The 24,857-nt window shown below is 36.1% G+C and overlaps 7 protein-coding genes and 1 pseudogene across 8 annotated transcripts in view; all 8 read right to left on the reverse strand.

The window, feature by feature from the left end:
* Positions 1–10,689, reverse strand: part of LOC124393336 (protocadherin gamma-A3-like) — a 56,603-nt gene extending 45,914 nt beyond the window's left edge. The window contains exon 1 of the mRNA XM_046861078.1: positions 8,175–10,689. Within this exon, the coding sequence (XP_046717034.1) occupies positions 8,175–10,580 (2,406 nt within the window). The 5' untranslated portion in view covers positions 10,581–10,689. The remainder of the gene's footprint in view (positions 1–8,174) is intronic.
* Positions 1–18,937, reverse strand: part of LOC124393329 (protocadherin beta-16-like) — a 64,851-nt gene extending 45,914 nt beyond the window's left edge. For both annotated transcript variants that reach the window (XM_046861073.1, XM_046861072.1), the window contains exon 1: positions 16,423–18,937. In XM_046861073.1, coding sequence (XP_046717029.1) covers positions 16,423–18,828 — 2,406 coding nt within the window. In that variant the 5' untranslated portion in view covers positions 18,829–18,937. The remainder of the gene's footprint in view (positions 1–16,422) is intronic.
* Positions 1–23,471, reverse strand: part of LOC124393331 (putative protocadherin beta-18) — a 69,385-nt gene extending 45,914 nt beyond the window's left edge. Inside the window, exon 1 of the mRNA XM_046861076.1 lies at positions 20,922–23,471. Within this exon, the coding sequence (XP_046717032.1) occupies positions 20,922–23,330 (2,409 nt within the window). The 5' untranslated portion in view covers positions 23,331–23,471. The remainder of the gene's footprint in view (positions 1–20,921) is intronic.
* The window catches only part of LOC124393520, a 243,501-nt gene that overhangs the window by 150,497 nt on the left and 68,147 nt on the right, over positions 1–24,857 (reverse strand).
* LOC124393334 overlaps positions 1–24,857 on the reverse strand; it is a 99,392-nt pseudogene that overhangs the window by 45,914 nt on the left and 28,621 nt on the right.
* The window catches only part of LOC124393332 (protocadherin gamma-A12-like), a 94,346-nt gene that overhangs the window by 45,914 nt on the left and 23,575 nt on the right, over positions 1–24,857 (reverse strand). The gene's annotated exons all lie outside the window — the stretch shown is intronic.
* LOC124393330 (protocadherin beta-16-like) overlaps positions 1–24,857 on the reverse strand; it is an 88,085-nt gene that overhangs the window by 45,914 nt on the left and 17,314 nt on the right. The window lies entirely within an intron of this gene.
* Positions 1–24,857, reverse strand: part of LOC124393337 (protocadherin gamma-A12-like) — a 78,119-nt gene that overhangs the window by 45,914 nt on the left and 7,348 nt on the right. The gene's annotated exons all lie outside the window — the stretch shown is intronic.

Genomic DNA, 24,857 nt, shown 5'->3' on the forward strand with positions numbered 1-24,857 from the left:
GTGCTACAAGTTAGGGCAACAAAGGATGCTTATCTAAATGTGACAAGTGAGAAGAGTGTGTTTAGAAGGTGGAGGGAGTCATTTAAGTATCTAATGAGTGAAAAAAATAGGAGAGAAAGAAGGTTGAATGTTCATACGAACAGTAAGGAGGAAGTGAGAGCAACTAGTAAGAGGATCAAGAGTGGAAAGTCGGTTGGCCCAAATGGCATACCAATTGAATCATGGAGATATTTAGGAGACATGGCAAAAGTTTTAACTAGATTTAAATCTAACAAATTTTAGAAAGGAAGAGAATGCCTTAGGAATGGAGAAGGAGTGTGCTGGTATTGATTTTAAAGAATAAGGGAGATGTGCATATATGCAGTAACTAGATGGGAATAAAGTTGATTAGTCACTCCATGAAGTTATGGGTAAGAGTAGTGGAAGCCAGGCTGAGAGGAGAGGTAAAAATCTGAGCAGTATAGTTTCATTCAAAGGAAGAATACTGGGACACAATATTTGCTTTGAGAATGTTGATGGAGATTGATAGCGAAGGGCAGATGGTGTTGCATTGTGTGTTTGTGGACCTGAAAAAAGCTTACAACAGGATGAAGTTTTGCAGACAAGGTGAGAAAGGATTGATTGAGTTTGGTTTGGTCATGTGCAGAGGAGGGACGCTGAATATAGCCGCTGTTGCAACCCATAATGGGAGCTGCCAATAAATAAATAAATGAATTAATTAATTAAATAATTAATTAATGGATGGACGAATGAATGAATGAATGAATGAATGAATGAATGAATGCTTTTTTCCCAAACAAACAAATAAACAGAATCAGCAGGCAATATATTTTGCATGTGAAATGTAAGGGTTTGAAGATAGAATATCAGAGTACATTAAATTGAATCTTAACATTTCATTGAATGTTCTGAAGTGAAAAAAAAATGTACACAGCTAAATTAAGAGTTTATCTGAAATTTAAATTTGTTCAGATAAAACATGGAACAAAGAAAAGTATGTTTTCTTACCTCCTCTTCCTCTCCTGTATTGTTAAGCATAATCAGACTTGCAGCTAAAGTCTCATTTGGAACCTTTTTCAAAGTTCCACCAGCAGTAAGTGTGGCATCATTGTAAGATGTGATGAACTTGAAGTCACTGGTGCGTGATCCTGTAGTTAAATACGTGTCATAATTGTAAGAACTGCAGAGAGTTCCAGCTCCCTCCACTTCTGCATAGTTGGGAGGGAGATATGCACTGGGAATGGCCACTGCTCCATCAAACAACAGCCTGGGTTTTCTTCTGTGGCAGAACCTCACAGCCAGGATCAGAATAATGAAAGTCAGGAAGAAGGTGGAGACAGAAACCAGCGCAATAATTAAATAAAAAGTCAGTTTGGAATTGTTCTCCTCAGAAGTCATGTCTTTCAATTGTGGAACTTCAGCAAGATTATCAGAAATAAGTAAATACACAGAACAGGTAGCAGAAAGAGGAGGTTGTCCATTATCTTTCACTGAGATAACAAGGCTCTGTTTCATGCTGTCAGATTCAGTAATGTCCCTCTGAGCCCTGATCTCTCCACTATGGAGACCAATAGTGAAAAGTTCTGGATCAGTAGATTTGATGATCTGATATGACAGCCAAGCATTCTGTCCAGAGTCAGCATCCACAGCGATCACTTTGGAGAGCAGAGATCCCGATAGGGCAGCTTTAGGTACCATCTCAGTCATGAAAGACTTTCCATCTGCAGCAGGGTATAATATCTGTGGAGCATTATCATTCTCATCTGATATAAACACACTCACAGTTACATTGCTGCTGAGTGGAGGAGAACCATTGTCTCTGGCTATAACCTGGACTTTGAAGTCTCTGAACTTTTCATAGTCAAATGACCTCACAGCATGGATCACTCCAGTATCGGAGTTAATTGACAAAAATGAAGACACCAAAACACCATTTATGTCACTGGGCAACAGTAAATACAGTACTGTACCATTCTGTCTCCAGTCTGGGTCTCTTGCAGTAACAGCACTTATAGAGGTTCCTGGTTTGTTATTTTCCATTACATATGCAGTGTATGACTGCTGCTCAAATACAGGAGGATTGTCATTGATATCTGATACAGAAAGATGAATGGTTATAGATGATGATAAAGGTGGAGAACCTCCATCAGTTGCAGTGATTGTTATGTTATAATCTGTTTCTTTCTCTCGATCAAGCATGCTTGTTGTTACTAATGAAAAATAGTTTTTGATAGATGGAATTAATTTAAATGGAAGATTTTGCTTAATGTAACAATTTACATGTCGATTATCTCCTGAATCTTTGTCTTGAACATTAATAATTGCCACCTCAGTGCCTGCTGCAGAGTTCTCAGGTATTGGTTCGTTTAATGATTTAAGAATAATTCGAGGTTCATTGTCATTAACATCAATGATGTCTATAATAATTTTAGCAGATGATACAAGACCAGGACCATCTTTGGCCTGTACTCTCATTTCATAATAATTTTCCTTTTCATAATCGATGTTCCCACTCACTGTGATCTGTCCAGTAATTTTATGAAGAGAAAACAATTTTACCGATTTCTCAGATAAACGGCTGAGCTCATATGTGACGTCACCGTTGGGTCCTTCATCATCATCAGTCGCCGTGACTGTAATCACCTCCGTGCCTACAGGCGCGTTTTCAACTAGACTCACTCTGTACACAGGTTCACTAAACACGGGAATATTGTCATTTGCATCCAGAACAGTAACATGTATAACAGCTGTCCCTGATTTCGGTGGATTTCCGCCATCAAATGCGGTAAGAATTAAATTAATATCATTCTGCTTTTCGCGATCGAGCTCTTTCTCCAGGACCAAAATAGCGGATTTTCCTCCGTCCGCGTTCTCATTCACTGTTAAAATAAAATGCTCATTTGCTTCAAGAGAATATCCTTGAACTGCGTTACGTCCTATGTCCAAGTCGTGAGCTTCTTCTAAAGGGAAACGCTCGCCCTTAACAGCCGACTCTCTAATTTCAAAACTGATCCGTTCTTTTGGAAAAAGGGGAGAGTTATCGTTTACATCCTCTATCTGCAATGAAATGCGATGCACTTCAAGTGGATTTTCCAACACAAGCTCGTAATTTAGAATGCAAGAAATTCTCGACGTGCAAAGATCCTCTCGGTCTATTGTTTCCGCCACGACCAAATTTCCGCTACTCAGATTAATGTCGCAGTAGCGTTTCGCGCTGTCGTCCGTCTCCACCCGAGCTTTACGAGCAGATAAACGTTTAGCATCAAGTCCAAGATCCTTTGCTAAATGTCCAATCACGTACTGACGCTTCGTTTCCTCCGGAACCGTGTAGCTCAAATCTCCATGGACAGGGTGAAGAAAAGTGACAATAAAGCCAAGCGCAAACAATATCGAGAATAAACCGATGTTCCTTTCCATTCTACCGACATTTATTTTCATGGTTTTTTTATTTTCCTATGCTGTGATATATATATATATGTAAAATTCCTATCGTCTACTCGAAATCTTTACTGACAATAAACAGCTAAACGCAGCAGCGTTTGTGGATGTCAGGAGGAGCTGAAAGTGACATGAAATGGGTGGAGAGCTTCGATAGTTTTTGCTCTGTAGGTGAACAGCGACGCTTTGAGTATATTTTTATATATTACAGTATTACGGTCCCTTTAATCTTTACTTTTTACATGCTGCAAAAATAACGACAAAATAAACTCCACTAAATATTAAAAAATGCTTTTGTAAAAATATAAATAAATTCGAATATATATTTTCAAATATAGTAATTACAATCACAATCATCCTTCCACAGATAGCATTTATATGTTTAAAGATTATACGAATACAGTTAATTAATTAAGGAATTTTCCTGACAACATTTTTATATTTTTACAGTATATGTAAAATTATTCTGTATATGTAAATTCTAGAAAAATGAAAGTCAGAATGAAGGTGATTTAATTCAAAAGGAACATTTTGCTGAACTGAACAACTGCTCCTGAATCCTTATCCTTAATATTTATAATGGCCAACTTAATGCTTACAATAAAATTCTCAGGTAGAGGAATATTTAGGGATTTAAGCATAATTTTAGTAGCATTGTCATTGGCATCACTAATATATATAATAATACTGGCAAAAGATCCATCCATAGCCTGGACTACAAATTCATAATATTTCTACATATTCTGTTTTCACAGAAAATACTTCTGTTTCTATTGGTGCATTTTAAGCTACAATACACTGCAGTAGGAATCAAGTCAAAATCTTTCTGCTGTTTGCAATTCAGCTTTTTATCCAGCACAAGCTCTGTGTATTTCTGTCCATTTTTATTTCTTTAACAGGCAAAACAAAATGTTTGTTCTTTTCTAGCCAATTGTCATTCACTCGGTTTTGTCCAATATCAGAATTGTGCGCAACATCCAGACGGAAACACTGCTATTTAACAGCGAACTCACAAATTTCCAGATATATGCGCTTATAAAGATATTGCAGGTGTTAACATTCATAGAAACATACCACTTACTGCTGTCCTCCGATTCTACTCAGGCCTTCTGTATTTTTAATTTAAAATTAAGTAAATTAAATGTATTTAATTAATTACATTTAATTTTTATATTTCCAATAGCATACTGATGTTTCGTTTTGTTCTCTACCATTTAGCTCAAATCTCCACAGATGATGCTCTGGTTGAATAAAATATTTGAATTATGATATTGTCGAATATTACACAGGAAAAGATTATATTTTTCATAGATTTGAAGCTTGATGACATCATCACGACTTTAAAATATGTTGCAAATTAGGTGTTCAGAAAAGATTTCCAATGTCTGTGTGTGTTAAACATGAAAGACTGTTACTTCTTGCTGCAATGGTCTTTGCTGCTAGACCAACCTGTGATTACATATTTAAAACATTTAAAAGGCGGTATGAGGTTTACTATGTTTCCTGCAGGTAAAGCGCGAAACTCTGAGTATTTTTCGATCATTACAGTTTAAATGAACTGACTCTCATGAGCTGTCAACAGCTTTCCAATATACTGCATTGTATCAGTAGTAAACTGGAATTAGATTTTATCTGATGACTTCGAAAGACCAAACTCACAGCCCACATCATGCACAATTTAAAGAAATGCATGAATAAAAGAAAATCAGCAAATCCCAAAAAGAAAGAATATGGAAATGCAAACACTGGTTGCAGGATCTCAACAAGATATAAATAAAAGTAAATTTTCTCATGAATCAAGACAGGGTGTCAACGTAAGTGTAATCAAACTTGCAGCTAAAGTCTGATTTTAACCCTCCTTCAGAGTTCCACTATTAGTAAGTGTGGTTTTACAAGAGGTAATAAAGTAACTGGTACAAAATTCACTATTAAGATATGTCATAATTGTAAGAAATGTGGAGTTCCAGCTCCCTCCACTTCTGCATAGTTGAGTACAAGATACACATGGGAATGGCCACTGCTCCATCAAACAACAGTCTGGGTTTTCTCCTGTGGCAAAACCTCACAGAACCAGAGTGATAAAAGTCAGAAAGAAGGTAGAGAGAAAATCCCGTGTGATGAATAAATAAAAAGTCAGTTTAGAATTGTTTTCCTGATAAGTTATGTTTTTATGTTCAGAAATAAAAATATATATAAAGCAGATTGCAGAAAAACTGTTTATATACAGGCTGTGTGAACATTATCTTTATAATCTAGCAAAGTGATGAGTATAAAATCCGTCCCTGATCTCTGAAGAATCCCACCATCCACTCTGGCAAGAATCAAGTCTTTATCTGCACAAGCTCTGCATATTTCTATCTGTTTTTATTGTCTTTACCAAACAAAAAAAAGCAGTTCTTTTCTAGCAAATAAGCAGTCACTATCCGATGTCGTGAATGTAATTCAAATGGAAACGCTGCCCTTTATTTGGCATGTTGTCATTTGTATCCTAAAGATTCACATATATATACATGTATGCACAAATGTTTTGGGACACCTGACCCTTTCTGCCATATGTGGTTCTTCTCCAATCTGTTACCACAAAGATGGAGGCACACAATTGTATAGGATGTCTTCGGATGTGGTATAATAAAATTTTGTGTTTACTTGAACTTGGAAACCCAAACCTGTTCCAGCATGACATTGTCCCTGTGCACAAAGTAAACTCCATGAGGATATGGTTTACAAAGTTTGGAGAGAAAGATAGTGAAAGGCACTGACTGCAGGCCTCCTCACTTATACCATAGCTGACATTACTAACACCCTTGTGGATGATGAACACAACTGTCCATAAGCACACTCAAAAATCTACTGCAACATCTTCCCAGAACAGTGGAGGGAATTATAAGAGCAAATTGTGATGAAATGTCGAATGCAATGCTCAAAAAGCATATACCATAGTCCAGGTGTCCGCAAACATTTGGCAATATTATGTAGATCTATCAGATTTTCTACAATGTTCTCATGATACAGGATGCAATTTATTCTCAAGCCACAAAGATTTCACCATTTTATTTTCTTGAAACAATCAATTCTCCAGTTTTAAAATGTAAATTGACATATCGCTTGCAGCTCTCCTTTACTTTAACTCAGGCATCCCATGCTTTAAATTTTGCACCATCTATTCCAATTTCCTTTATTAGATACTGCACATTAGTTTCCTCTGGTACTGTTTAGCTTAAGTCTCCATTAACAACAATGAGAATGAAATAAAGAAGCGCAATGAGTTGAGAAGATGAAAGAACTGGAAACATGCTAAATCCTATATCCCATAAGCTAAAATACACAATTCCAAGTAATGTGACTAAAAAAATGTGTAATTATTATTTACAATTCATTAGCGTAAGGGATGTATTATATTTTATTTTGTGTGACTCGTGTTCCAGTTGTCGTCAGTTGTCGAGCATTTTGTTTTATTGCAAGTAGAATCTATTTATAAATAATATTTCAAACCCCTGAACAAGGCCGTAAAATCATTTTAAATAATAAATAGCTTTATTTTTTTTAACAGTTTCTAATAGTTTTTAGAGTTGATGCATGCTATTCACAAGGACACCAATAAAGCTAAAAACGTGTGATTTCGTCTCTTTCAGTTTTTTTCAAAAAGCATCACCTATGATCAATAAAATAGTGGTAATCAACAGAGTGAAAAACAGTAGTGGTTGAGTTTTTCTCTGAATACTGGTCTGACAGGAGTTGAGGAATGGTACAAAACAAATAAATGCACAGTTTTTGTAAACCTTAAAGCATACTTTATAAAATGCACTGTAGAAGTCCAATGCCTAATAAAACAAATGTAAAAAAAATAAAGGAAAAAAAAAAAACAGACCAAATTGACACTTTGACCAAATTCTAAAAGTGATTCTTTTTTAAGGTGCTGCACTGTGTGACTTTCCAAAATGACAAATGACAGAAGATTTCTTTCTTTCGGCTTCTATTTCAGCACCATGGAGAGCCACCAGTGCTAAAATTGTTTGATGTGTTGATAGGCATATGTTGATATGCATGTTTTGCATAAAAGGAATGAATCCACCAGGTAATCAATAAAAAACAAGAATAATCAGAAGCTTCCTAAAATATATGTAAAGCCACCTTGTTACAAATTATTATTTTTTTTTTTTTGTGATAAATTCACGCTCCAAAAAAAAATATCCACATATTATTTACCATTAATGCTTCGGGAAAAAAAAAAAAAAAAACTCCCTAGAACCCTAGAATTTAAACATATTAGTATTTTATTGCAATTTTCTAAAAAGATACTGAAAAATCAAGGGCAAGTGTAGCACTTTAACCTCCTGTAAACAATGTTATTGTTACCAATTCTGGTACATTTGTCATAAGTCAGTGTGGGAAAGAGACAAATGTACCTACAGCACACAAGCATCAGCAGTAATAATTCATAAACACTGCAGTCCAAACAGGGTTGTGTACAAGTAGGGAATAAACAGAGTTGGGCATGAAGTGACCCGCAAGGTGTACCCTTGTTTTGACAAGCAAACAAGAGACCAAGAGATAGAGTGAAGAAAAAAAAGCAATGTGGTCATATTTTAAACCACAGAAAGATTAATAGTCAGTGAAAGTAATTAAGCTTATTTTTACAGGGAGCAAGGTACCTAACAATCAGTCATAATTAATTAATTAAGAGTAAAGCCACTGAATTTTAGCATTGAAAAAAAGAATATAAAAAATTATCTTACCTCATCTCCCTCTCCTGTGTTAAGGCTAATTAAATTTGCAGCTAAAGTCTCATTTTGAACCTTCTTCAAAGTTCCACCAGCAGTAAGTGTATTGTCATTGTAAGATGTGATGAACTTGAAGTCACTGGTGCGTGATCCTGTAGTTAAATACGTGTCATAATTGTAAGAACTGCGGAGAGTTCCAGCTCCCTCCACTTCTGCATAGTTGGGAGGGAGATATGCACTGGGAATGGCCACTGCTCCATCAAACAACAGTCTGGGTTTTCTCCTGTGGCAAAACCTCACAGCCAGGATCAAAATAATGAAAGTCAGGAAGAAGGTAGAGACTGAAACCAGCGCAATTATTAAATAAAAAGTTAGTTTGGAATTACTCTCCTCATAAGTCATGTCTTTTAGTTCTGGAACTTCAGCAAGATTATCAGAAATAAGTAAATACACAGAACAGGTAGCAGAAAGAGGAGGTTGTCCATTATCTTTTACTGAGATAACAAGATTCTGTTTCATGCTGTCAGATTCAGTAATGTCCCTCTGAGCCCTGATCTCTCCACTATGAAGACCAATTTTAAAAAGTCCTGGATCAGTAGATTTGATGATCTGATAGGACAGCCATGCATTCTGTCCAGAGTCAGCATCCACAGCGATCACTTTGGAGAGCAGAGATCCAGAGAGGGCAGATTTAGGGACTATCTCAGTCATTAAAGTCTTTCCCTCTGCAGCAGGGTATAATATCTGTGGAGCATTATCATTCTCATCTGATATAAACACACTCACAGTTACATTGCTGCTGAGTGGAGGAGAACCATTGTCTCTGGCTACAATCTGGACTTTGAAGTCTCTGAACTTTTCATAGTCAAATGATCTTACAGAATGGATCACTCCAGTATCTGAGTTAATAGATAGAAATGAGGAAACTGGAAAACCATTTATCTCACTAGGCACCAGGGAATACAGTACTGTACCATTCTGTCTCCAGTCTGGGTCTGTTGCAGTAACAGCAGTAACAAAAGATCCTTCTTTACTATTTTCCTTTACATATGCAGTGTATGACTGCTGCTCAAATACAGGAGGATTGTCATTGATATCTGATACAGAAAGATGAATGGTTATAGATGATGATAAAGGTGGAGAACCTCCATCAGTTGCACTGATTGTTATGTTGAATTCTGTTTCTTTCTCTCGATCAAGCATGCTTGTGGTTACTAATGTATAATAGTTTTTGATAGATGGATTTAATTTAAAAGGAACATTTTTCTGAATAAAGCAATTTACATGTCCATTATCTCCTGAATCTTTATCTTGTACATTAATAATTGCCACCTCAGTGCCTGCTGCAGAGTTCTCAGGCACTGGATCGTTTAATAATTTAAGAATAATTCGAGGTTCATTGTCATTGACATCAATGATGTCTATAATAATTTTAGCAGATGATACAAGACCAGGACCATCTTTGGCCTGTACTCTAATTTCATAATATTTTTCATCTTCATAATCGATGTTCCCACTCACTGTGATCTGTCCAGTTATTTTGTCAAGCGCAAATAATTTTGCCGAATTATCTGTTAAACGGCTGAGCTCATAAGTGACGTCACCGTTGGGTCCTTCGTCAGCATCAGTCGCCGTGACTGTAATCACCTCCGTGCCTACAGGCGCGTTTTCAACTAGACTCACTCTGTACACAGGTTCACTAAACACGGGAATATTGTCATTGGCATCCAGAACAGTAACATGTATAACAGCTGTCCCTGATTTCGGTGGATTTCCGCCATCAAATGCGGTAAGAATTAAATTAATATCATTCTGCTTTTCGCGATCGAGCTCTTTCTCCAGGACCAAAATAGCGGATTTTCCTCCGTCTGCGTTCTCATTCACTGTTAAAATAAAATGCTCATTTGCTTCAAGAGAATATCCTTGAACTGCGTTACGTCCTAAATCCAAGTCGTGAGCTTCTTCTAAAGGGAAACGCTCGCCCTTAACAGCCGACTCTCTAATTTCAAAACCGATCCGTTCTTTTGGAAAAAGGGGAGAGTTATCGTTTACATCCTCTATCTGCAATGAAATGCGATGCACTTCAAAAGGATTTTCCAACACAAGCTCGTAATTTAGGGTGCATGAAATTCGCGACCCACAAAGTCTCTCTCGGTCTATTGTTTCCGCCACGACCAAATTTCCGCTACTCAGATTAATGTCGCAGTAGCGTTTCGCGCTGTCGTCCGTCTCCACCCGAGCTTTACGAGCAGATAAACGTTTAGCATCAAGTCCAAGATCCTTTGCTAAATGTCCAATCACGTACTGACGCTTCGTTTCCTCCGGGACCGTGTAGCTCAAGTCTCCATGGACAGGATGAAGAAAAATTAAAATAAAGCCGAGAACAAATACAATCAAGAATAATCCGACCTTCCTGTCCATTCTAGCAACATTTAAATGTGCAGAATGTGTTATAAATGTAATTGCTTTTGTTTGTTCGATTGTTTCCTTGAAATTTGCCCAAGCTAAATGCAGCACCGTTTGTAGATGTCAGGAGTTATATTGAAATGACACGTAATGGGTGGAGAGTCATTGCAATTTCCTCCGTAGGTGAACAGCGACGCTTAGAGTATTTTTTGTGTAATACAGTGTTGTATTCTCCTCAATTATATTCTATAACAAACCTAAATAATGAATACACAAACAAACTATTAAATGCATGAAAATAACGTACATTTTAGAATCATTTGAATATAAAAATGTAAATGTAATAGTTAGTTACAATCGCTTATTCACAAATAACCATTCACAGGCAAATGTTTTAGGAATAGAACTAATTAATAAAAAATAAATTTTATTCACCCACTATTTAAAAAGAAATTTTCAGGCATTAGCTAATATGTTAGCTAATAGGTCAATATATGAATACAGGGTATATTAATTTGTCAATAAATAACTAATTAAAGAAAATAATAATTACAATTGTACTATTTAATAATAATAATAATAATAATAATAATAATAATTAATAATAATTATTAATATTAATAATTTTGTTTTTATCATTATATTTATTATTATTATTTAATTTTTAGATTTTGAAGATGGAAAAATTTTCATTAAGTAGATGTGAACGATACTATTTACAGTGTACAGAAATGTAAAGCATCTACAATTGACAATCATATAATGAAAGCAAAATAAATAAGTGACATTAGGCAAGAATGGCTGTTGCAGTTTGATCAACATGAAGAAAGGAACCAAAAAAAATCTAAATTTGGAATAATATCCTAAGACAAAAGGAAAACAGTTATCTTACCTCGTTTTCCTCTCCTGTATTGTCAAGTGTATTCAAACTTGCAGCAAAATTCTCATTTTGAACCTTCTTCAGGGTTCCACTAGCAGAAAGTGTGGTGTCATTATAAGATGTGATGAACTTGAAGTCACTGGTGCGTGATCCTGTAGTTAAATACGTGTCATAATTGTAAGAACTGCGGAGAGTTCCAGCTCCCTCCACTTCTGCATAGTTGGGAGGGAGATATGCACTGGGAATGGCCACTGCTCCATTAAACAACAGTCTGGGTTTTCTACTGTGGCAAAACCTCACAGCCAGAATCAGAATAATGAAAGTCAAAAAGAAGGTGGAGACAGTAACCAGTGCAATTATTAAATAAAAAGTCAGTTTGGAATTGTTCTCCTCATAAGTCATGTCTTTAAGGTCTGGAACTTCAGCAAGATTATCAGAAATAAGTAAATATACAGAACAGGTAGCAGAGAGAGGAGGTTGTCCATTATCTTTCACCAAGATAACAAGGTTCTGTTTCATGCTGTCAGATTCAGTAATGTCCCTCTGAGCCCTGATCTCTCCACTATAGAGACCAATAGTGAAAAGTCCTGGATCAGTAGACTTCATGATCTGATATGACAACCATGCATTCTGTCCAGAGTCAGCATCTACAGAAATAACTTTGGAGAGCAGAGATCCAGAGAGGGCAGATTTTGGAACCATCTCAGTCATTAAAGACTTTCCCTCTGCAGCAGGGTATAATATCTGTGGAGCATTATCATTCTCATCTGATATAAACACACACACACTCACATTGCTGCTGAGTGGAGGAGAACCATTGTCTCTGGCTACAACCTGGACTTTGAAGTTTCTAAACTTTTCATAGTCAAATGACCTTACAGCATGGATCACTCCAGTATCTGAGTTAATGGACAAATATAAGGAAACTGGAACACCGTTTATCTCACTGGTCACCAGAGAATACAGTACTGTACCATTCTGCCTCCAGTCTGGGTCTGTTGCAGAAACAGAAGTAACAGAGGTTCCTGGTTTGTTATTTTCCATTACATTTGCAGTGTAGGATTGCTGCTCAAAAACAGGAGGATTGTCATTGATATCTGATAAAGTTATATGGATGATCATGTATGAGGATAAAGGCGGAGAGCCTCCATCACTAGCAATGATTGTTATGTTATAATATTCTTCCATCTCTCGATCGAGTATGCTTGTAGTCGCCAGTGAAAAATAATTTTTGATTGATGGATTTAATTGGAAAGGAACATTTCCCTGAATTGCACAACGTATCTTTCGATTATCTCCTGAATCTTTATCCTGAACATTTATAATAGCCACCTCAGTGCCTACAATAACATTCTCAGGTAGAGGACTATTTAGAGATTTCAGAACAATTTTAGGAGCATTGTCATTGACATCATTAATATCTATAATGACACTCGCAGTCGATGCTAAACCAGATCCATCTTTAGCCTGGACTCCAATTTCATAATATTTATCCTCCTCATAGTCGATATCTCCAGCCACCTTAATTTGTCCACTAAATTCGTGAATAGTAAATAATTGTGCTGCTTTATGAGCAATGTGACTGAATTCATATGTCACTGCGCCATTTGCTCCTTCATCCGCATCTTCTGCGCTCACAGTAACGACTTCTGTTCCTATCAGTGCGTTTTCAGCTAAAACCACTTTATATACAGACTGTGTGAATACCGGAATATTATCATTAGCATCAAGCACAGTGATGTGTATAACAGCAGTCCCTGATCTCTGAGGAATCCCGCCATCCACTGCGGTAAGAATCAAGTCAACATCTTTCTGCTGTTCGCGGTCCAGCTCTTTATCCAGCACAAGTTCTGCGTATTTCCGTCCGTTTTTATTTTCTTTCACAGACAAAACAAAATGGTTGTTCTTTTCAAGCGAATAGTCTTTCACTCCGTTTTGTCCGATGTCATAGTCGTGAGCTTCATCCAAACGGAAGCGCTGGCCTTTATCAGTGGACTCGTGGATTTCAAAGCTAATTCTCTTCTTAATAAACATTGGCGCGTTGTCATTGATATCCCGAATATTCACAGAAATGCGATGTAGCTCTAGCGGATTTTCTAAGACGAGCTCATAATTCAGGATGCAATTTATTCTCGAGTCACAGAGCTTTTCCCGGTCTATTGTCTCCGCAACGACCAATTCTCCGGTATTAAGATTAATATCAACATACCGCTTACTGCTATCCTCCGTTTCAACTCGGGCTTTCCGTGATTTTAATTCTGCAGCATCTATTCCGAGATCTTTTGCCGTATTTCCAATCACATACTGTGCCTTCGTTTCCTCTGGTACTGTGTAGCTCAAGTCTCCATTGACGGCAATAAAAATGAAGGAAAGGAGTGCCATGGGTAAAGAAGACCACGGTACTGAAAACATCCTGAAATCCTTTTTTGAAAAGCTGAACTTGTTTAACCGGATAATTCTATAACGTAATATTTACACAACTTTTAAATGTTTCTGAAAAAAAAAATAGCAGAGGGTATAAAAACCAGCTGGACTACAACAAGATATCTTCCTCTTAATAACGAACGCAGATGTTCACTATTGGGTTAGTAGCGACTTCAAGTGATGGTCAACAGCGACGCTTTGAGCATTTGGTTTTTACTGCAAGTATGAATTTTGGATCGTCGTAATAAACACTGCATAAATACGAGAGAAAAATGTGTATTATTCTCTCATTTTTTTCTCCATAGAGCGTGAATGAACGTAGCAGAGTTGTCTGTAGTGTACTGGTGCTGTCCACATACACGGTTCTGAATCTCACACTGCTCACTTATGAGAAGCTCTACCCACGTTCCTTCTCCAAAGACATCAAATATCATAAGTAAAATATTGTTATTTAAATGTCAAATACTCTTTTTTTTATGACTTTCATCAGGATTAATGGCTAACCAAACTTTGAATAGGATTAGTCTAAAGTGGTTAATTTAACACTGGTCAAATAGAATTTAAATGGACAAAAAACGAAAAAGAAAAACTTTACTTAAGTAGAATTTGAGTAACTGTGTTATACATTAAATTAAGTTCCTTCATTTTTTTTTTTGCTTTTTAGACCTTTTCTCATTGAATTCTACATAATGATGCACGACAGCACGATAAATTACTTCACCATATATTGAAAAACATGTTGAGCTTTCGGTTTTACAGAATGTATAACATGCTTTACTATTTAAAAACCATGCTGAGCTCTCTGTTACACATTATGAGTTCTACCATTAAAAATATTTTATGTTTATAAGAAGAAAATTATACACCTCTTACGTACAAAAACAACAAAATTCCCACATTTCTATAAGCGCTCTGAATAACTGCCAGTCTCATACTTCAACCACTTCATGTTACGTATTTAATTTAAAGGTTGTGGAGCCAATCAAAATTTAAATGTGTGGCATGCCAGGAAAAGCTAAGTTACAATAAGGTCATTAATAGATGTAACAAAGGACATAATTATTAATCAATGCAAATTACACAAAGATATATATATATATATATATATATATATATATATATATATATATATATATATATATATATATATATATATATACACACACAAGAGGAAAAAAATTTATATCTCCAGGGTTATTTCAACTACAATAAAAAGGATGCACAACAGTATTGCACTATACCTGTAACAGTTAAGACCAGCCTATAAATCAAAATGAGTTCATGCAATACTTCCGAGCAAATGTAAGCAAAGCTGAATGCTCTTATGTTCTGCAAAGTAGTAAGCAAATGTGTTTGTTATCTTCAGGGCAAGACTGAATATTTTCACTGGTATAAATACAAAGGCCAGCCATGAGGATTGCACAAGCCAGTGCACTCTTATTGTCTGTTTCAAGCACAGATAAATAGATTCTGAGATTTACGATAAAAAAAAGTTATGGAGTGAGTTAAATAAACTGGTGGAAAATGCGCCCAAGAAAGAAAGAATGATGATTGTAGCAGACATTAATGAGCATGTTGATGAAGGGAACAGAGATGTTGAGGAGGTGGTAGGTATGTATGGCTTCAAGGAGGGGAATGTGTAAGAATGTCTTACAAAATGTCTAATGAAAAAAAAATAAGAAAAAGAAAAATTAATAAAAAACTGAACTTTGACCAAATTCTAAAAAGTGATTATTTTTTAAGGTGCTGCACTGTGTGGCTTTCCTAAATGACAAATGAAAAAAAAAAAAATGATAATAATAATAATAATAATAATAATAATAATAATAATAATAATAATAATAATTTCAGCACCATGGAGAGCCACCAGTTCGCATAACTTGTGCTAAACGTTTTTGATGTGTTGATATGCATATGTTGATATGTGTTGATATGCATATGTTGATATGCATGTTTTGCATAAAAGGAATGAATTTACCAGGTAATCAATAAAAGCAAGAATAATCAGAAGCTTCCTTAAATATATGTAAAGCCACTTCTCTACAAATACTTTTTTTTTTTTTTTGTATAAATTCACTGACGCGCTCCAAAAAATAAAAATTCCATATATTCTTTAATATGCATGTAAAGCACTTTAACCTCCTGTAAACAATGTTATTGTTACCAATTCTGGTACATTTGTCATAAGTCAGTGTGGGAAAAAGACAAATGTACCTACAACACACAAACATCAGCAATAACAATTCATAAACACTGCAGTCCAAACAGGGTTGTGTACAACCATGGAATAAACAAAGTTAGGCATGAAGTGACCCGCAAGGTGTACCCTTGAATGACAAGCAAGCAAGAGACCAAGACATAGAGTGAAGGAAAAAAAAAAGCAATGTGGTCATATTTTAAACCACAGAAAGATTAATGGTCAGTGAAAGTAATTAAGCTTATTTACAATTTTTACAGGGAGCAAGTTACCATACAACCAGGCATAATTAATTCATTAAGATTATAGCCACTGAATTTTAGCATTGAAAAAAAGAATTGAAAAAATAATCTTACCTCGTCTCCTTCTCCTGTGTTAAGGGTAATTAAATTTGCAGCTAAAGTCTCATTTTGAACCTTCTTCAAAGTTCCACCAGCAGTAAGTGTGGTGTCATTGTAAGATGTGATGAACTTGAAGTCACTAGTGCGTGAGCCTGTAGTAAGATATGTGTCATAATTGTACGAACTGCGGAGAGTTCCAGCTCCCTCCACTTCTGCATAGTTGGGAGGGAGATATGCACTGGGAATGGCCACTGCTCCATCAAACAACAGTCTGGGTTTTCTCTTGTGGCAAAACCTCACAGCCAGGATCAGAATAATGAAAGTCAGGAAAAAGGTGGAGACAGAAACCAGCGCAATAATTAAATAAAAAGTTAGTTTGGAATTGCTCTCCTCATAAGTCATGTCTTTTAGTTCTGGAACTTCAGCAAGATTATCAGAAATAAGTAAATACACAGAACAGGTAGCAGAAAGAGGAGGTTGTCCATTATCTTTCACTGAGATAACAAGATTCTGTTTCATGCTGTCAGATTCAGTAATGTCCCTCTGAGCCCTGATTTCTCCACTATGAAGACCAATAGTAAAAAGTCCTGGATCAGTAGATTTGATGATCTGATATGACAGCCATGCGTTCTGTCCAGAGTCAGCATCAACAGCAATCACTTTGGAGAGCAGAGATCCAGAGAGGGCAGATTTGGGGACCATCTCAGTCATTAAAGACTTTCCCTCTGGAGCAGGATATAAAATCTGTGGAGCATTATCATTCTCATCTGATATGAACACACTCACAGTCACATTGCTGCTGAGTGGAGGAGAACCATTGTCTCTGGCTACAACCTGAACTTTAAAGTCTCTGAACTTTTCATAGTCAAATGATCTCACAGAATGGATCACTCCAGTATCTGAGTTAATGGATAAAAATGAGGAAACTGGAAAACCATTTATCTCACTAGGCACCAGGGAATACAGTACTGTACCATTCTGTCTCCAGTCTGGGTCTTTTGCAGTAACAGCAGTAACAGAAGTTCCTTCTTTACTATTTTCCATTACAAATGCAGTGTATGACTGCTGCTCAAATACAGGAGGATTGTCATTGATATCTGATACAGAAAGATGAATGGTTATAGTTGATAATAAATGTGGAGAACCTCCATCAGTTGCAGTAATTGTTATATTGAATTCTGTTTCTTTCTCTCGATCAAGCATGCTTGTTGTTACTAACGTATAATAGTTTTTGATAGATGGATTTAATTTAAAAGGAACATTTTTCTGAATAAAGCAATTTACATGTCCATTATCTCCTGAATCTTTGTCTTGTACATTAATAATTGCCACCTCTGTGCCTGCTGCAGAGTTCTCAGGCACTGGATCGTTTAATAATTTAAGAATAATTCGAGGTTCATTGTCATTGACATCAATGATGTCTATAATAATTTTAGCAGATGATACAAGACCAGGACCATCTTTGGCCTGTATTCTAATTTCATAATTTTTTTCATCTTCATAATCGATGCTCCCACTCACTGTGATCTGTCCAGTTATTTTGTCAAGAGCAAATAATTTTGCCGAACTATCAGATAAACGGCTGAGATCATAAGTGACGTCACCGTTGGGTCCTTCGTCAGCATCAGTCGCCGTGACTGTAATCACCTCCGTGCCTACAGGCGCGTTTTCAACTAGACTCACTCTGTACACAGGTTCACTAAACACGGGAATATTGTCATTTGCATCCAGAACAGTAACATGTATAACAGCTGTCCCTGATTTCGGTGGATTTCCGCCATCAAATGCGGTAAGAATTAAATTAATATCATTCTGCTTTTCGAGATCGAGCTCTTTCTCCAGGACCAAAATAGCGGATTTTCCTCCGTCCGCGTTCTCATTCACTGTTAAAATAAAATGCTCATTTGCTTCAAGAGAATATCCCTGAACTGCGTTACGTCCTATGTCCAGGTCGTGAGCTTCTTCTAAAGGGAAACGCTCGCCCTTATCAGCCGACTCTCTAATTTCAAAACTGATCCGATCGTAGGGAAAAAGCGGCGAGTTATCGTTTACATCCTCTATCTGCAATGAAATGCGATGCACTTCAAAAGGATTTTCCAACACAAGCTCGTAATTCAGAATGCAAGAAATTCTCGACCCACAAAGTCTCTCTCGGTCTATTGTTTCCGCCACGACCAAATTTCCGCTACTCAGATTAATGTCGCAGTAGCGTTTCGCGCTGTCGTCCGTCTCCACCCGAGCTTTACGAGTAGATAAACGTTTAGCATCAAGTCTAAGATCCTTTGCTAAATGTCCAATCACGTACTGACGCTTCGTTTCCTCCGGAACCGTGTAGCTCAAATCTCCATGGGCAGGGTGAAGAAAAATTAAAACAAAGCCGAGAACAAATACAATCAAGAATAATCCGACCTTCCTGTCCATTCTAGCAACATTTAAATGTGCAGAATGTGTTATAAATGTAATTGCTTTTGTTTGTTCGATTGTTTCCTTGAAATTTGCCCAAGCTAAATGCAGCACCGTTTGTAGATGTCAGGAGTTATATTGAAATGACACGTAATGGGTGGAGAGTCATTGCAATTTCCTCCGTAGGTGAACAGCGACGCTTAGAGTATTTTTTGTGTAATACAGTGTTGTATTCTCCTCAATTATATTCTATAACAAACCTAAATAATGAATACACAATCAAACTAAAAATACATGAAAATAACTTACATTTTAGAATAATTTAAATATAAAAATGTAAATGTTATAGTTAGTTACTATCGCTTATTCACAAATAACCATTTACAGGCAAATGTTTTAGGAATAGAACTAATTAATAAAAAACATTGTATTCACCCACTATTTAAAAATAATTTTCAGGCATTAGCTAATATGTTAGCTGATAGGTCAATATATGAATATATTAATCTGTCAATAAATTACACATTAAAGAAAATAATAATTACAATTGTACTGTTTAATAATAATAATAATTATTATTATTATTATTATTATGTTTATTATTATTATTACTATTATTATTATTATTATTATTAAAGTACTTAACCAACTAAACTGTAAAAAATTAAAGAAAAAACAAAGTGTTAAGAAGATATTCATCTGAAAATATAATTATTATACCCCTTTTATAAGGAAATGAGTTAAATGAGAGACTTGCTAATTAACTTTTGCTTGATTTTTCTTTAGGTCACAACTTAGATGTAACAATGGACAGAATTATGAATCAATGCAAATTACACAAAGATATTATATATATATATATGCATATCACACAAGAGGAAAAAAATGTCCATCTCCAGGGTTATTCCAACTACAATAAAGAGGATGCACAATAGTATTGCACTACCTGTAACAGTTAAGACCAGCCTATAACTCAAAACGAGTTCATGCAATACTTCAGAGCAAATGTAAGCAAAGCTGGATGCTCTTATATTCTGCAAGGTAGTGAGGAAATGTGTTTGTTATCTTCAGGGCAAGACTAAATATTTTCACTGGAATAAATAAAAAGGCCAGCCATGAGGATTGCACAAGCCAGTGCACTATTTTTGTCTGTTTCAAGCACAGATAAATAGATTCTGAGATTTACGATAAAAAAAAGTTATGGAGTGAGTTATATAAACTGGTGGAGAGTGCGCCCAAGAAAGAAAGAATGATGATTGTAGCAGACATCAATAAGCATGTTGATGAAGGGAACAGAGTTGGTAGGTATGTATGGCTTCAAGGAGGGGAATGTGTAAGAATGTCTTACAGAATGTCTAATGAAAAAAAAAATAAGAAAAAGAAAAGTAATAAAAAACAGAACTTTGACCAAATTCTAAAAGTGATTATTCTTTAAGGTGCTGCACTGTGTGGCTTTCCTAAATGACAAATGACAGAAGGTAAAAAAAAATTAATAATTCAGCACCATGGAGAGCCACCAGTTCGCATAACTTGTGCTAAACTTTTTTTGTGTGTTAATATGCATATGTTGATATGCATGTTTTGCATAAAAGGAATGAATCTACCAGGTAATCAATAAAAGCAAGAATAATCAGAAGCTTCCCTAAATATATGTAAAGCCACTTCTTTACAAATACATTTTTTTTTTTGGATAAATTCACTGACACGCTCCGAAAAATAAAAATTCCATATATTCTTCAATATGCATGTGTACTAGCACTTTAACCTCCTGTAAACAATTGTCATTGTTACCAATTCTGGTACATTTGTCATAAGTCAGTGTGGGAGAGAGAGACAAATGCAGGGAATAAACAAAGTTAGGCATGAAGTGACCCGCAAGGTGTACCCTTGATTGACAAGCAAGCAAGAGACCAAGACATAGAGTGGAAAAAAAAAAAGCAATGTGGTCATATTTTAAACCACAGAAAGATTAATGGTCAGTGAAAGTAATTAAGCTTATTTACAATTTTTACAGGGAGCAAATTACCATACAACCAGGCATAATTAATTCATTAAAAGTATAGCCACTGAATTTTAGCATTGATAAAAAGGAATTGAAAAAATAATCTTACCTCGTCTCCCTCTCCTGTGTTAAGGGTAATTAAATTTGCAGCTAAAGTCTCATTTTGAACCTTCTGCAGAGTTCCTCCAGCAGTAAGTGTGGTGTCATTGTAAGATGTGATGAACTTGAAGTCACTAGTGCGTGATCCTGTAGTTAGATACGTGTCATAATTGTAAGAACTGCGGAGAGTTCCAGCTCCCTCCACTTCTGCATAGTTGGGAGGGAGATATGCACTGGGAATAGCCACTGCTCCATCAAACAACAGTCTGGGTTTTCTCCTGTGGCAAAACCTCACAGCCAGGATCAGAATAATGAAAGTCAAGAAAAAGGTGGAGACAGAAACCAGTGCGATTATCAAATAAAAAGTCAATTTGGAATTGTTCTCCTCATAAGTTATGTCTTTAAGGTCTGGGACTTCAGCAAGATTATCAGAAATAAGTAAATATACAGAACACGTAGCAGAGAGAGGTGGTTGTCCATTATCTTTCACCAAGATAACAAGATTCTGCTTCATGCTGTCAGATTCAGTAATGTCCCTCTGAGCCCTGATTTCTCCACTATGGAGACCAATAGTGAAAAGTCCTGGATCAGTAGACTTCATGATCTGATATGACAACCATGCATTCTGTCCAGAGTCTGCATCCACAGAAATAACTTTGGAGAGCAGAGATCCAGAGAGGGCAGATTTTGGAACCATCTCAGTCATTAAAGACTTTCCTTCTGAAGCAGGGTATAATATCTGTGGAGCATTATCATTCTCATCTGATATGAACACACTCACAGTTACATTGGTGCTGAGTGGAGGAGAACCATTGTCTCTGGCTACAATCTGGACTTTGAAGTCTCTAAACTTTTCATAGTCAAATGACCTTACAGCATGGATCACTCCAGTATCTGAGTTAATAAACAAATATGAGGACACAGGAAAACTGTTTATCTCACTGGGCACCAGAGAATACAGTACTGTACCATTCTGCCTCCAGTCTGGGTCTGTTGCAGAAACAGAAGTAACAGAGGTTCCTGGTTTGTTATTTTCAATTACATTTGCAGTGTAGGATTGCTGTTCAAAAACAGGAGGATTGTCATTGATATCTGATAAAGTTATATGGATGATCATGTATGAGGATAAAGGCGGAGAGCCTCCATCACTAGCAATGATTGTTATGTTATAATATTCTTCCATCTCTCGATCGAGTATGCTTGTAGTTGCCAGTGAAAAATAATTTTTGATCGATGGATTTAATTGAAAAGGAACATTTCCCTGGACTGCACAACGGATCTGTCGATTATCTCCTGAATCTTTATCCTGAACATTTATAATAGCCACCTCAGTGCCTACAATAACATTTTCAGGTAGAGGAGTATTTAGAGATTTAAGAACAATTTTAGGAGCATTGTCATTGACATCAGTAATATCAATAATCACACTCGCAGTCGATGCTAAACCAGATCCATCTTTAGCCTGGATTCCAATTTCATAATATTTTTCCTCCTCATAGTCGATATCTCCAGCCACATTAATTTGTCCACTAAATTCGTGAATAGTAAATAATTGTGCTGCTTTATGAGCAATGTGACTGAATTCATACGTCACTGCGCCATTTGCTCCTTCATCTGCATCTTCTGCGCTCACAGTAACGACTTCTGTTCCTATCAGTGCGTTTTCAGCTAAAACCACTTTATATACAGACTGTGTGAACACTGGAATATTATCATTAGCATCAAGCACAGTGATGTGTATAACAGCAGTCCCTGATCTCTGAGGAATCCCGCCATCCACTGCGGTAAGAATTAAGTCGATATTTTTCTGCTGTTCGCGATCCAGCTCTTTATCCAGCACAAGTTCTGCGTATTTCCGTCCGTTTTTATTTTCTTTCACAGACAAAACAAAATTGTCGTTCTTTTCTAGCGAATAGTCTTTCACTCCGTTTTGTCCGATGTCATAGTCGTGAGCTTCATCCAAACGGAAGCGCTGCCCTTTATCAGCGGACTCACGGATTTCAAAGCTAATTCTCTTCTTAATAAACATTGGCGCGTTGTCATTGATATCCTGAATGTTTAGAGAAATGCGATGTAGCTCGAGCGGATTTTCTAAGACGAGCTCATAATTCAGGATGCAATTCATTCTCGAGTCACAGAGCTTTTCCCGGTCTATTGTCTCTGCAACGACCAATTTTCCGGTATTAAGATTAATATCAACATACCGCTTACTGCTATCCTCCGTTTCAACTCGGGCCTTCCGTGATTTTAATTCTGCAGCATCTATTCCGAGATCCTTTGCCGGATTTCCAATCACATACTGTGCCTTCGTTTCCTCTGGTACTGTGTAGCTCAAGTCTCCATTGACGGCAATAAAAATGAAGGAAAGGAGTGCTATGAGTAAAGAAGACCACGGTACTGAAAGCGTCTTGAAATCCATATTTGAAAAGCTGAACGTCTTTATCCGGATAATTCTATAACGTAATATAACTTTTAAATGTTTCTTTAAAAAATAGCAGAGGGTATAAAAACCAGCTGGACTAAAACAAGATATGTTCCTGTTAATAACGAACGCAGATGTTCAGTCATGGGTTAGTAGCGACTTCAAGTGATGGTCAACAGCGACGCTTTGAGCATTTGGTTTTTACTGCAAGTATGAATTTTGGATCGTCGTAATAAACACTGCATAAATACGAGAGAAAAATGTATATTATTTTCTCATTTTTCTGCATGGAGCATGAATGAACGTAGCAGAGTTGTTTGTAGTGTACTGGTGCTGTCCACATACACGGTGCTGAATCTCACACTGCTCAGTTATGAGAAGCTCTACCCACGTTACTTCTCCAAATACTTGAAATATCATAAGTAAAATATTGTTATCTAAATGTCAAAGACTCTTTCTCTTTGATGAATTTTATCAGGATTAATGGCTAACCAAAATTTGAATAGGATTAGTCCGAAGTGGTTAATTTAACACTGGTCAAATAGAATTAAAATGGACAAAAAAAAGAAAAAGATTTTTCGTAACTGTTTGTGTTATACATTAAATTTAGTTAGTTAAATTTTTGTTTGCTTTTTAGACCTTATCTCATTGAAATCTACATAATGATGCATGGCAGCACAATAGATTACATGCCACCATATATTGAAAAACATGTTGAGCTCTCGGTTTTACAGAATGTATAACATGCTTTACTATTTGAAAACCATGCTGAGCTCTCTGTTACACATTATAAGTTCTACCATTAAAAATATGTTCATAAGAAGAAAATTATACAACTCTTATGTACAAAAACAACAAAATTACCACATTTCTATAAGAGCTCTGAATAACTGCCAGTCTCATACTTTAACCACTTCATGGTAATTATTTAAGGGTTGTGGAGCCAATAAAAACCTGAATGTGTGGCATGCCAGGAAAAGCTAACTTACAATAAGGTCATTAATAGATTTGACAATGAACAGAGTTATGAATCAATACAAACTTAACAAAGATATTATACATTATATATATATATATATATATATATATATATATATATATATATATATATATATATATATATATATATATGCATATCACACAAGAGGGAAAACAAATCCATCTCCAGTGTTATTCCAACTACAATAAAGAGGATGCACAATAGTATTGCACTATACCTGTAACAGTTAAGACCAGCCTATACCTCAAAACGAGTTCATGCAATATTTCAGAGCAAATGTAAGCAAAGGTGGATGTTCTCATGGAAATGTGTTTGTTGTCTTCAGGGCAAGACTGAATATTTTCACCGGTATGAATAAAACGGACAGCCATGAGGATTGCACAAGCCCAGATAAATGGGGATAAGAAAATTCAACAGTGCCCTTTTGCCACAAATAGATTCTGAGATTTACAATAAGAAAAAGTTATGGAGTGAGTTAGATAAAGTGGTGAAGAGTGTGCCTAAGAAAGAAAGAATGATGATTG

The sequence above is a fragment of the Silurus meridionalis genome, chromosome 11 (assembly GCF_014805685.1).
Source record: "Silurus meridionalis isolate SWU-2019-XX chromosome 11, ASM1480568v1, whole genome shotgun sequence".
Taxonomy (NCBI): Eukaryota; Metazoa; Chordata; class Actinopteri; order Siluriformes; family Siluridae; genus Silurus; species Silurus meridionalis.